Source organism: Rhinolophus ferrumequinum, chromosome 14 (genome assembly GCF_004115265.2).
Source record: "Rhinolophus ferrumequinum isolate MPI-CBG mRhiFer1 chromosome 14, mRhiFer1_v1.p, whole genome shotgun sequence".
NCBI classification, from domain to species: domain Eukaryota; kingdom Metazoa; phylum Chordata; class Mammalia; order Chiroptera; family Rhinolophidae; genus Rhinolophus; species Rhinolophus ferrumequinum.
Genome location: NC_046297.1, coordinates 27,369,245 through 27,384,092, shown reverse-complemented (window position 1 = coordinate 27,384,092; position 14,848 = coordinate 27,369,245). Strand labels below are relative to the sequence as shown.

The 14,848-nt window shown below is 33.4% G+C and overlaps 1 protein-coding gene across 2 annotated transcripts in view; it reads left to right on the top strand.

Annotated features, from left to right (window-relative positions):
* The window catches only part of SNTG1 (syntrophin gamma 1), a 468,529-nt gene that overhangs the window by 380,129 nt on the left and 73,552 nt on the right, over positions 1-14,848 (top strand). For both annotated transcript variants that reach the window (XM_033126633.1, XM_033126632.1), the window contains one exon: positions 10,483-10,635. In XM_033126633.1, coding sequence (XP_032982524.1) covers positions 10,483-10,635 — 153 coding nt within the window. The remainder of the gene's footprint in view (positions 1-10,482; positions 10,636-14,848) is intronic.

The following is a 14,848-nucleotide window of genomic DNA, read 5'->3' as shown; positions in this document are numbered from 1 at the left end:
GGTAGAAATAAGTGGTAAAATTGACATTTTAGTTTAAACTGAATGAACTTCTAAACTAATGTAATCTTCATCCTCAGATCAAATAGCTTCTAAAATGGGAGCTGATCAATATGTCTAAGACATATTTCCTTCTTCAAAAAAATGAAGGTGATAGCCTATTTGATGGATTATTATAAAGATTATTTTATAGACTATATTTGAAGAATATGATTTGCATTTTTTCCTAAAATTTACCTTATGTCCATTTATATCAGGATTCCAGTTTCCTACGAAGTGGAAAAATTAAAGTTTTATTACTTCTTTACCCAGATAAGTGAATTAAATCAAAAAAATTTAATTGATTTACAGGTATAGAGTGTTCACTGGGTTTGATTTTTAATTGTTTTTTTTAATATCTAAAATGTCCTGAGTTTTAATTATTTAAAAATTAATAATTGTAAGTATTCACTTAAATTACATTTTTTAGAAATTTGAACATTTTTCTTTTACTTTTCAGATAAGATTTACCTGTGAATATATGCATTATAATTTAAAATTATGAAATGATAATATTCAAAATAACTACTCTGACAGGCATTAGGGGACATTTTAATATAAAAGTGATTTTAATACTTTGGTATCTGCCATAGATATAAAAATAGAAAGATTCAAATTAATGGATATTACTGTCACTTACTTTTGATATATTTCTACATAGCACAAAATAAAGTTGAAATTATATAATTATTGAGCTAATATAACTTAAAACAATTGTTATTTTCCCACATATGTGATATTGACCGAATAATACACAAATATCCTTTTCATCCTGTGATGTATGGAATCCAGATTTATAATAGTTTGATGCAATTTCCAATTTACAAGGAGTGATCAAACAATACAGTGAAAGTTTAAATAAAAAAATTTATTACAGTAGAAGACACGTTGCCATTAATCCCCCTCAAAATATTTCCTCGCACCTCGAACACACTGACCCCATCATTCTTGCCACCTTCTGAAGCAGTTCTGGAAATCTTCTTTCATGAGTATCTTTAGTTGCACTGCCATCGTTGCCTCCATGTCCTGAATAATTTTGACTTTGGGGAAGAGCCAGAAATCACAGTGTCAGATCTAGTGAATAAGCTGGATGAGGATACACCATAATGTTTTCATTTGACAGAAATTGCTGTATACCAAAAGCAATGTGTGACACAGAGCGTTGTCATGATAGACAATGACTTATGACACACTTAAAAACACAACTTTACTCGACAGTAGCTCATACCCAAATGACTGAACCAAACAAGTTGAAACTTGTCACATACTGTTACTAAGGTTTGATGTGCTGCTTCCCATATTGAAGATCCCTGTGCTTCCTTCAGATGGCACTCGACAGCAGCATTCACTGCATTTTGTGATCACAACAGAAAGGCTCCATGTCACACATTGCTTCTGGTATGGCAATTTCTGTCAAATAAAAACATTATGGTGAGTGTGCATCCACCTTATTCACCGGATCTGGCACCATGTGACTTCTGGCTCTTCTCCAAAGTCAAAATGACCATGAAAGGTAAAAGTTTTGAATTGATTCAGGACATCAAGGCAGCCATGACAGCACAACTAAAGACACTCACGAAAGAGGACTCCAGAACTGCTTAAGAAAATGTCAAGAAGGATGGCATAACTATGTTAGAAGCAAGGTGAAGTATTTTGAGGGGGATTAATGGCAGGGTCTCTTTTACTCTAACAATTTTTTTTTTTTTAATTTAAACATTCACTGTATTTTGTGATCACATTTCGTACTCTTTTACAAAATCTAATGATGATATTCCTCACAATATTTTGATTTACACCCAAATTTTCACTACACAGTAATATTAAGATATTTTTCATAAGAAATGAAAAGAAGTATTATTATGTTATTAAAACTATCTTTTTTGCACAAGAATTGATGTAGATTTAATAACTCCCTTTAGAGGACTGATAGTTTCTCAAAGTCTAATTCAAAAGTAATTTGGTAAGATTTAATTTTGATGGTATGTTTTTCCTCTCATTTAAAGTTTATTAAAATAGTTGCAAAAGAATAAAAATCATTATTTGTAGCTAAAGAATCCATCTTGGGTCTGAACACTAAAAATCACAATTTTTGTTGTTTCGAAATAACTCCATGCCTAATGACTGAATGATTTCTTGATTCACTGCAAGTTCAAGTAGCAGTAGCAAACGTAACAGTTAATAACATATTAGTCTAGTCATATAGGTTATAAAGTAATTTATATTTAATACAAAAACAAAATATCTTTCATCTGTCTGTTCTTTTTTCATTTCCATTTCCATTTCCAAAAATACCATTAACTTGAAGAAAAAATATTTATTATAGCTATTATTAGAGCAATGATAAGTGTATCTGGAAAATTGGTATCGACATAAGAAATATCTAAACCTGTAGAAAATGTTAATGAGTTTATTTGAGCAGACTGACAACAATTGCCAGGAAGCAAAATCCCAACAGATTAAGAAAATTCTCCGATGTCATCAAAATGGCCGCATGAGGTGAGCCTCTGGAAATCTCCCCCAGAATTTACAATAAATTGAAAAACTATAACTCCACAAAGGACTCCCTGCACAGCAGACAGTCAAGACGAAGAGGCTCACTACTGAATTCACCTAAAGGAGGGCAAATTGCGCGAGCAGGGGAGAAGGGAAGGGAAAAGTGCAGAGATGGAGCCGCGTGGGTTCAGGACGCAGACCTAGCTCACTGCTCCGAGCTCGCTGCATCCCAGAACTACTGCGGCTGTGGGAGAGGGAAGAACTTGGACTGCTAGGGCTCCGTTTATGGCCCACAGGGCTGAGGGGACTGCATATAACATGGCTGAATGCAACGCTCATGACAGAGACCTCGGAGCAAAGACAGAGGGAAGAAGGCTGAAAATGGTGGTGTAAGCCCTTACTGCCACAGAGAATGGAAGCCTTAGGCACTGAGACTAGCCACCCTCTCCCAGAGCTTGCGTTGCCACCACCTGCCCAGTAATAGAAGCAGAACAGTAGCAGTGTCAGATCAAAAGAACAGAGTATTTGCAGTTCTGAAAACTGTGGTCCACAGACACAGATTCGCAGTCCAACTAGTGCCGGCAAAGGGAAGCGAGCTGTGGAAGCAGGACAGGCTGTGGTGATGGTCATCGCCATTGCTCTGGGCCAATTCTCACAACTCAACCCGGCCCGTTCCCACCTATCTGGGCGGATCCCTGCAGGAGTAAACAGAACTACTGAAACACACGGGCTCTGAATCTCGTGCAGGAAAAGTTTGGAACTTCAAAATCTCTCCGCATCCCAGGGATGCGATGCCCTATGACCCAGGTGAACTGTAAACAGAGGAGAATCCCGCCTTCCAGGAAATCCCCCCATTGTGTGAGAAGCTGGAATAGTGCAGAGAAAACATAACACTACAGTGTGAGAAAGAAAAAAAAGGCTGCAGTCAGAGAGAAAATAAAACATTCTACCAATACGTACCAGAAAAAAAAGAAAGACCTCTTCTATCAACCTGTTGCAGAACTCACTCCTGTAGTTGTCTAGGAAGAGAAGTAATAAATCATTAATTGCTATGAATAACCAAGGCAACAAGACAGCTCGGAAAGAAAGTGAAGTCTCCAGAAAATGAACTTAAAGATATGGAAATATGTGACTTAAATGACAGAGAATTCAAGACTGCAGCTCTGAAAAAACTCAGCGAGAAGCAAGAAAACACAGAGAGGCAGTTTAATGAACTCAGAAACACAATCAAAGTACAACATGAACATTTTACCAAAGAGATTGAAATTTTAAAAAAGAACCAAATCGAATTTCTGGAGTTAAGACCTCAACAAAAAAAATGAAGAATGAAATAGCCAGCTTAGGTAGTAGAGTTGACCAGATGGAGGAAAGAATCAATGACATTGAAGTTAGAAACCTGGAAATGATACGGAAGGAAGAAGAAAGAGACTTGAGTCTTAAAAGAAATGAAATAACTCTACAAGAACTTTCTGACTCCATCAGAAAGAGCAATATAAGAATAATGGGCATACCAGAAGGAGAAGAAAGAGAGAAAGGAACAGAGAGTACAGTCAAACAAATGATCGATGAGAACTTATCAAACTTGTGGAAAGAACTGGATCCTCAAATCCAAGAAACAAATAGAACACCTAATAACCTTAATCTGAACAGGCCTTTTCCAAGGCACATTGCATCAAAGCTGTCAAAAATTAAAAACAAAGAAAGAATCCTCAAGGCAGCCAGGAAAAGAAGATGGTAACCTACAAAGGAAAGCCCATTAGATTATCATCAGATTTTTCAGCAGAAACTCTACAATCCAGGAGGGAGTGGAACCAAATATTCAAACAATTGAAAGAGAGAAATTATGAGCCAAGAATTCTACACCCAGCAAAGATATCCTGTAGATATGAAGGAGGAATAAAGACGTTTCCAGACATACAGAAGCTGAAGGAATTTTCTAATACATGACTGCACTACAAGAAGTAATAAAGGAGGCTATTCAACCATCATCAACAGGGTCAATTTGTGGCAACCAAAACATAAAAAGGGGGAGGCTAAAGGCCTGCACCAGAATACGGGAATGCACAAAGAAAGCATGCTGAAGAAAACAGAATACTCTAAATATCAAACTTTCTTTTACATAAACTTAAGGGTAACCACTCAAAAAAACTCTAGAACTGAAATATATACTGTAATAAAAGAAGAAACAAAGGGAAACATCATAGAACACCACCACACAGAAATGATAGACGACAACAAAAAGGCAAAAAACAATGGAGACACAGTCTTACCAGAAAACTAAAGATAGAATTATAGGAAATCTTCATATAACAATAATCACCCTAAATGTCAATGGAATGAACACACCAATAAAAAGGCACAGATTAGCAGATTGGATCAGAAAACTAAATCCAACCATATGCTTTCTTCAAGAGACACATCTCAGGTACAAGGACAAGCATAGACTCAAAGTGAAAGTGGACTCAAAGTAGAAATTGACACTCCAAGCAAATGGTATCCAAAGAAAATCAGGTGTAGCTATACTGATATCAGATGAAACAGACTCCAGGATGAAGAAGGAAACAAGAGACAAAGAGGGACATTTCATAATGACAAAGGGGACTATACAACAAGAAGACATAACAGTCATCAATATTTATGCCCCCAATCAGGGAGCACCGAAATATACCAAGCAACTACTAACAGAACTAAAGGGAGAAATTGACCAAAACACAAGTATACCAGGGGACCTAAATACATCATTGACAGCTATGGATAGATCATCCAAACAGAAAATAAATAATGAAATAGCAGCCCTAAATGATACATTAGATGAAATGGACATAATTTACATTTATAGAGCACTTCATCCTAAAACATCAGACTATATATTTTTTTTTCTAGTGTACATGGAACATTCTCAAGGATAGACCACATATTGGGACCTAAAACTAACCTCAGCAAATTTAAGAAGATTGAAATCATAGCAAGCATATTTTCTGATCACAAGGCTTTGAAATTGGATATCAACTCCAAAAAGAAAGCAGGAAAAAAACACAAATACATGGCAATTAAACAACATACTTTTAAAGAACAACCGGGTCAAAGAAGAAATTAGAGGAGAGATCAAAAGATACATAGAAACAAATGAAAATGAAAATACATCCCACACAAAATTTTTGGGATGCAGTGAAAGCAGTTTTAAGAGGAAAATTTATATCATTACAGGTCTATCTCAAGAAACAAGAAAAATCCCAAATAAATAACCACACGTTACACATTTAAGAACTAGAAAAAGAAGAACAAATGAAACCCTAGGTCAGCAGAAGAAAGGAAATAACAAAAATCAGAGCAGAACTAAATGAAATAGAGAACAAAAAGACAATAGAAAAAATTAATGTGACAAAGAGCTGGTTCTTTGAAAAGATTAACAAAATTGGCAAACCCTTGGCTAGGCTCACTAAGATAAAAAGAGAGAAGATACTAATAATCAAAATCAGAAAAGGAAAAGGGGAAGTTGTCACGGATGCCACAGAAATACAGAGGATCATCCAAGAATACTATGAAGGACTATATGCCACCAAATTCAATAACCTAGAAAAAATGGACAAGTTCTTAGAAACATATAGCCTTCCTCAGCTGAACCTGAAATATTGGAAAATCTAAACAGACACATCACCAGTAACAAAACTGAATCAGTCATTCGAAACTTTCCCAAATGCGAAAGTCTGGGACCAGATAGTTTCACTAGTGAATTCTACCAAACCTTCTAAGAGGATCTAATACCAATCCTGCTCAAACTCTTCCAAAAAATTGAAGAAGAGATAGTACTCCCTAACTCATTTTATGAGGCCAACATTACCCTGATACCAAAACCTGGTAAGGACAACACAAAAAAAGAGAACTACAGTCCAATATCTCTGATGAATACAGATGCACAAATCCTAAACAAAATTCTAGCAAATGGAATGCAACAATGCTTTAAAAAGATTATTCATCACGACCAAGTGGGATTCTTCCCAGGGGCACAAGAATGGTTCAACATATGCAAATCCAACAATGTGATATATCACATAAACAAAATAAAGGACAAAAATCATATGATTATATCCATTGATGCAGAAAAAGCATTTGACAAGATACAACATCCATTTATGATTAAAACACTTAATAAAATAGATATAGAAGGAAAATACCTTAACATAATAAAGGCCATATATGACAAACCCTCAGTTAATCTCATAATTAATGGTGAAAAACTGAAGCCCTTTGCTCTACATTCAGGAACATGACAGGGCTGTCCCCACTCACCTCTGCTTTTCAACATGGAAGTCCTCGCCAGAGCAATCAGGCAAGAGAAAGAAATAAAAGGCATCTACATTGGGAATGAGGAAGTCAAATTGTCACTCTTTGCAGATTGACATGAGGCTGTATATAGAAAACCCTAAAGACTCCACCACAAAGCTATTAGAAACAATCAACAAATACAGTAAAGTTGCCCGCTACAAAATCAACGTACAAAAGTCCTTTGCATTCCTATATACTAACAATAAAATCTCAGAAAAAGAAATAAAAAAAAAATTCCTTTTGTAATTACAGCAGAAAGAGTAAAATACCTAAGAATAAACTTAACCAAGGATGTGAAAGACTTATATGCTGAAAACTACAAGACATTTTTTAAAGAAATTGAAGAAGACACACAAAAAAATGGAAAGACATTCTGTGCTCATGTATTGGAAGAATCAACACAGTTATAATGGCCATATTACCCAAAGCAATATACAGATTCAGTGCAATCCCCGTCATAATCTCAATGGCATTTTTTAAAGAAATAGAACAAAAAATCATCATATTTGTTTGGGACCACAAGAGACCTTGAATAGCCAAAGCAGTCTTAAGAAAACAGAACAGTGCTGGAGGTATCACACTCCCTGAGTTTAGCTTGTACTACAGGGCAACAATAATGAAAACAGCATGGTATTGTCAGAAAAACAGACACTTAGACCAATGGAATAGAACTGAAAACCGAGAAATAAAACCACATAAATATGAACAGATAAATTTTGACAAAGAAGCTAAAAATATACGGTGGAGAAAAGACAGCCTCTTCAATAAATGGTGCTAGGATAATTGGAACGCCACGAGCAAAAGAATGAAACTGGCCTGCTATCTGTCACCATGTACCAAAAATAATTCAAAATGGATCAAAGACTTAAGCATAAGACCTGAAGCAATAAACTGCATAGAAGAAAACATAGGTACTAAATTTATGGACCTTGGGTTCAAAGAGCATTTTATGAATTTGACTCCAAAGGCAAGGGAAGTAAAAGCTAAAATAAATGAATGGGATTATATCAAACTTAAAAGCTTCTGCACAGCAAAAGAAACCATCGAGAAAATAAAGGGGCAACCAACTGAATGGTAGAAGAGTTTTGCAATGAGTGCCTCCGATAAAGGGCTAATATCCAAAATACACTTGGAACTCATGCAACTCAACAACAGAAAAACAAACAACCCAATTGAAAAATGTGCAGAGGACCTGAAGAGACATTTCTCCAAAGAGGACATACAAATGGCAAATAGACATATGAAAGAATGCTCAACATCACTAATCATCAGAGAAATGCAAATAAAAACCACAATGAGATATCACCTCACCACAGTTAGAATGGCTATCATCAACAAGACAAATAATAACAAGAGTTGGAGAAGCTGTGGAGAAATAGGACCCTCATATACTGTTGGTGGGAATGCAGACTAGTGCAGCCGCTATGAAGGCAGTGTGGAGTTTCCTCAAAAAGTTATGAATAGAATTACCGCATGACCCAGCAATCCCTCTCCTGGGTGTCTACCCAAAAAAATCTGAAAACATGTATCCATAAAGACAACGTGTGCTCCAATGTTCACTGCAGCTTTATTTACGGTGGCCAAGACATGGAAACAATCAAAATGTCCTTCGATAGATGAATGGATAAAGAAGTTGTGTTATATATACACAATGGAATACTATTCAGAGGTAAGAAAAGATGAAATAGGACCATTTGTGACAACATGGATGGGTCTTGAGATTATAATGCTAAGGGAAGTAAGTCAGACAGAAAAAGCAGAGAACCATATGATTTCACTGATATGTGGTTTATAAACCAAAAACAACAAAAGAACAAGACAAACAAATGAGAAACAAAAACTCATAGACACAGACAATAGTTTAGTGGTTACCAGAGGGTACGAGGGGAGGGGGTGGTAGATAAGGGTAAAGAGGATCAAATATAAATTGATGGACGGATGCCTTAATCTGGGTGGTGAACACACAATGTAATTTATAGATGATGTGACACAGAATTGTACACCTGGAATCTATGTAACTTTCCTAACAATTGTCACTCCAATAAACTTTAATTAAAAAAAAAAAGAAAAAAATTCTCCAGAGAAGGGCACTTTTGCAGCTTATTTTATATATTAGAATCAGAGGAGGAGACGTAAGGAAAGTAAGATGAAATCCATTTGTGCTAGATAAAGTGGTAGGAGAAAGCAAAGTGGGGAAATCTCTGGGATTGAATAAAAAGTAAAATAGAGAGACATATACTTCTTTTACATTGGTGAGTACATGATAGGTGATAGTTAACATTTACAGCACATAGAAATGGTATTTGGGGAACAAAATAAAAATGAGGGGTTCTGTGGTCTTCTGTTTTGGTGTGGTGTTTTGTGCCTTAAGGGGTCTGAAAAAAGGGATTACTCTGACATTCCAAGGGTATGTTATCTTAGATGCAAAAAGACAATAGACAGGTTCACTTTGGTAAATAAAGATTGACTTTTTCAAGGAAGCTATATGCCAAGGATGGAATATCAGCCGTGACTGCTTTTAGTTAAGACTTTTTATGCTCAGAGCAATCTATGTGGTTAATTGCAGTCTCTGAGTTTGTAGGACCTGCCATGCTGGCCTCCCCTGAGCTAGTCAGGTTTAGTATGTGGCCCCTTTTCTGTCCACAGTGGGAAACAAGTAACTTGTCATATTAGTGAATATTGGGTGACATAGTATAAAGGAGAGAAGAAACCATACTGATATATGCAGAATCTTGCCATAGGAATAAATTACTCCATGATTTTTTTTTTGCAGCTTTTTCTGCCTTTAGTTTTATATGTTTTGAGACAGTAGAAAATGTATGACTGGTAATGTCTATATGTTCAATAATTATTATAAGCATATGGTTCATTTTGGTTGTTTTAAAAATAGTAGTACACTTTGGTTAGGCCCATTGATCTCTGAGTACCTTAGAAAAAATTCAGACATTACTATCAAACATATTTGTAATATGTTGTTTCTATGTACTATTGCTTTATAAATTTCAAACTTATCCTAGGAAGGACAGCATTTGTTTATTAGTCTGCAGAAAATGTCCAGGAGACTTGGAATAAATCTAAAAAAAACCCTAGAGGATATTTCTGAAAGGAGAAATCATAAATGAGAGAAGTATACAAAGATATTTTTGCAGATATGTTTAGCTATTATTTTATTACCATTATTAAATGATAGTTTCCAATTAGCAAAATGTATTCTGAAGGTTATTATTTCTATCGGGGTCAAACTCACACTCTATTTAATTTTATCATCTTGACAGCTCTGTAGGGAAAAAAAGGAGATTGTGTTTTATCCCTTTGTACAGTAAGAACCTGAATCTCATGTATTAAATTGTTTGGTAGTTACATTGCTAATAAGAGTTGAAACCAGAAATCCAAACTTCGATTTTATGGACATACTTCAGTGTCAATGCAGGAATGAAACATGTTAGTAATGGACTTTGAGGCCTGGCATTTAACTGCCATGACCATTTTTAATGAAGATTACATGATAAAAATAATAGAGTAATCTTTATGTCTGGCATCTCCACTGTGCATTAGTCAACATTGATTCAAGGTTTGACTACGTTAGCAATATGAATTGATGTATGCCAGCCTGTGTATACATCACAGGACAGTGACCTGCTAGACCGGCGGAAACACTGCTTCACTGTGCAGTCCGAGTCTGGAGAAGACCTCTACTTCTCTGTGGAGTTAGATTGTGACCTCGCCCAGTGGGAAAGAGCCTTCCAAACAGCAACCTTTCTGGAAGTGGAACGAATACAGGTGAGAGTCTGGAATTTTAGGATCTATGATTCACACAGATACATGACCACTGGCCTAGAGGTCTAATTATTGAATTCAAATTAGCATAAAAATACAGTTCTGTGAGTCTTGACTTCCTTCTCAAATACATTTAATAATTAGCCATTGTGATTAAATGAATAGTAATACAGCTTTGAAAAACACTTTAATTTTTCTACAATTTGATCTGTCTAGGCTATTTCCTGCCACTCATCAAAATATATTCTTTCTAATCTTAATTATAATCTTCTCCACTTTAAATCTAAAATGAAAATACTCTGATTTTAACTAATCATTTACAAGACCATTTTCTGTTCTCCAATCATGACCACCTAATTTTCAGCTGAATGGCTTCATTCACTTTTAATGTTTTTTTCTTGCTAGAAAGCCTTCTCTTCGTCTCTACGCTTCAAAACTATACACAGAATTTGAAACTTTTTTCATAGGTCATATTATCCATGAAGATATTCCTGACTTCCAGTCTTCGCTGGCCACTGAGTACCACTACGCCTTCCACAACTAACCTGTTCACTTTTTGACACCAATATCACTTTCTTAAGTCTGTTCACACTGTCTTGTATTGAAGTGATGTGTGCTTGACATTGCACACAATAGTTATAGTTTGCTTGAGATTATTTTATTCATCTACAAATGGAAGTACAGTGTATTTTGTATATCACAAGTATTCAATACATACTTATTAAATTTTATTTCTTCAGTATGAAGTTATATCCAGATCAAACTTCATAGAACCTTCACCCTCTCTAATTCATAGAACCATGAAATGAAGCAGGCTACTAAATGTAGGTTATGAGCTGACAGGGACCAGAGATCAATGGCAATACTGAACATTTGTGGTGCACTTGCCACATGCGAATAGACTCATAGAACCAAGACCTAAATAGACACATGAGCAGTTAATTTTGAAAAACAAATATGTGATGATGATGATATAGCGTTGACTATCCTAGAATGCTTATCTGCAATAGGAGATCAGATGCAAACTTTTTCCATATGTTGAACTGATTTATAACATACATTATTATTTTTTTCTGACTACAAACCTGTATTCAACACATCAAGTTGCAGTATTACATGACAAAAGGGGAAAAGAACAGGGCGAAGATTCAAATTCTGTTTTATTTCTCAGTTGACATATTCTAATAGCTCTGCTGATCTGCATATATCTAAAAATGTTAAAGTAACAGAAATACTCTTTCAAACATTGAACTGTATATATAACCTCAATTTAGTAAATAGGTACATTAATATAAAAAACGGAAAGGTGAAAACTGTCTTAAATATTATTTTATTTCAAGTGACAACATCTAAGACCATTTTAAAGAATAAAACATGTCAGTTTCATAGATGTTGACATTATTTAAAATTATATTGATATTTTTTAGGTTTCCCTAATTATCATGTTCCTAGAATATCACACTTCACTTGGAAAAAAATCTACATATTGAGTTCTACCTGTTGTTCTCAATGTAATATTTCATTTTGAGTCTCCTGATGTTTAGAAATGAGATAGAGATAAAGTTATATTGTTTCACTATATTTGAATACTTTTTGTTTGTTTATGTGTGTGTGTGTTTGTAAAATCGGCTTCATATTCTCTAAGCTGATGTCTTGAGCAATGTATTTCTTTGGACTATCTATCAACTTACCTATTCACAATGCCAATTTAAAATGCGTATAGTAAGTGAAAAGTAAAATATTTAATGCCATTGTAGCTTTCAGTTTTGTCATAGACTTTATAATTTCCCAGTCATAAATTTTCTATACAAATATAAAAATGTTTTTTATATCAATTACTTTATCAGAAATCAATAGTTAATGACTAAACACTTTGGTAATGTTATTTTCGAAAACAAGAATGTGCATATATTTACAAAAGAACTTTATATGTTTCCTTCTATTTCTCAATATTCCCACTAACATTAAAGTTGATTAAAAAGATAAAGAAGGAACATACGTGAAATAGGCAGAAATTTAGAAAATTAATGAAGTGACTAATATGATTAATTAATAAATAAAATTATTTTTATTTGGAAATTGGTTTTCATTAATGGGATTGCACTCTAACATTTCCTAGCTTGCAATCTATTCCTTTATCTATTTACAAGTTTTCTGATCTCTAATATACTAAATATAGTTATAAATATCTACATATTTAATAGGTAATCCATTGAATGAAGGTATTTCTAAACACTTTACATTGACATTTAAATTTACACCTTAATAATAGAAAATGTAGTAAATATTGAAACAGAAAGGTAAAAATTTATATGAATAAAATCTTACATTTCCATAGTATCCAAATTACCAGTATGAAGCCTAATTCATTTATAGTATTTTTAGTACCTTTGCTTGTCCTATTTCTGAACAATTTTCCCAGAGTAAATGAATAATGTTAGTAAAAAGCAGATAATTGTTTTAGACCTTACAATAATTTAATTTGAAAAATGTATAGTTGTTTTACAACAGAACTGTTAAGGAAAAAGTGTATCATTTTCAAAAGTGATCATTTCACTTTTGAATATAATTATAAAAGAAAATAATTATTTCCTTTAATTATTATTGCAAACACTTTCATATGTATATTACCAAGCTATAGACATTTAGCTGTCATTCAACAGGGTATATTAACAAATATTTAGTGTCATGTATCTTTAAATGTTGTTAATAATATATAATTAAGCAAAATCTTTTGAAGTGTTTCTAGTTTGAAACTTTCTAAACTGTTTTTGCATTTTTCTAATTATGATTCCATTTTTATTATAAAATATAGAAATTAATCAAATATTTTAATGTGAAAAATATATTAAGTATACTCATTATATATGTTTATTAAGATTAGACATTATAGAATTAAACTTCAGTGTATTTTAATTTATATCACATGTGTTTCAATTTAATGATTATTGAAACAATGTAATTTATAAATCTGAACTTAAAGAAATAAATTTTAATTTTCTGTAATATTTAATATTTTCACCTGACATATTTTAAAAAAATTATAGTATTTGAAGTAGCACACAATTATGTCTAAATTAGAGGAAATGAGATAGTCGTGAACATTCCTTAATGTTGATAGTCGTATTGACAAAATAGTAATGGGTGGATGCAAGCATAGAAGATGTCCATGTATTAAACAAATAAACTTCCACCCCTAAATGAACTTATAGGTTCTATTAAGTTTGTTTGCTAATCTTCTTTTTAAAAACAAAGTTATTTCCAAATGAATAATTTGGCATGGTTATAACTTTCCTATGCAAATTGGACTTAAACATATGAATATAGCATATAGCTTTTTGGTGAAGGCAACTTGATGCATTTCTCCAGAATTATAGTGAGAATGTGATTCATTTAATGTATTTTCATATACAGTAATACAAAAACAAATACAATGTAAGGATTGGTATTGAAAATTTGCTTGAAATAGATTTATTTCTTATTTTCCCTCCTTCTCTTTCTCCTTGTTTGTTAATTATAAGTAATTTTCTTTATTTGGATATCTAACTATGCGAATAAAACAAGTCCATGGGCATAAAAATGTATTACGTTGCGTATAAGCCTCAAGTTTTTATTTCCTGTTATTCTTATATTTCAGTACCTGTTTTATTAGTCTTTCCAATAATTTTATATAAGTAACATTCTAAATTAATCTGTCTCAATGTAAAAATTAATTAATTGTTGATTTCTGAAGAATCAATAAGTTTATACAAATAATAACAAGTGGTAATTTGGGAAATATCTTTTGCCACATGAATGAACATACTGAAACTGTTAAGGTCAAGATGTTTCTTGAATTTTTTGCCTTTGTTAGGGAATCTGTGTTTGTGTGCCTGAGAATTATTTTAATAATATCCATAAAATTAATATGTCAAGAATTTAAGTAATATTTTGATCTTTAATAATTCACTTTTGACTTAATGCAAATGCAGTGATATTTAGCTTAACAACTGAACATAATCTTGCCTACACCTAAAATTTTTAATACCAAGTTTATTGCCAATATGCCAAAGGAAGCCAGTGTGGCCTAAAGTAAAGACAAGAGCTGACAGAGCAGAATTGGGAATTTGGCCCTGAGTATCCCCTAGCAGGGCAAAAATCACTTAGCTTCTGTTTTATTAACATTAAGAAGTTAATAATACTCTCTTCCTTATACAATTACTGCTGATATTAAGTT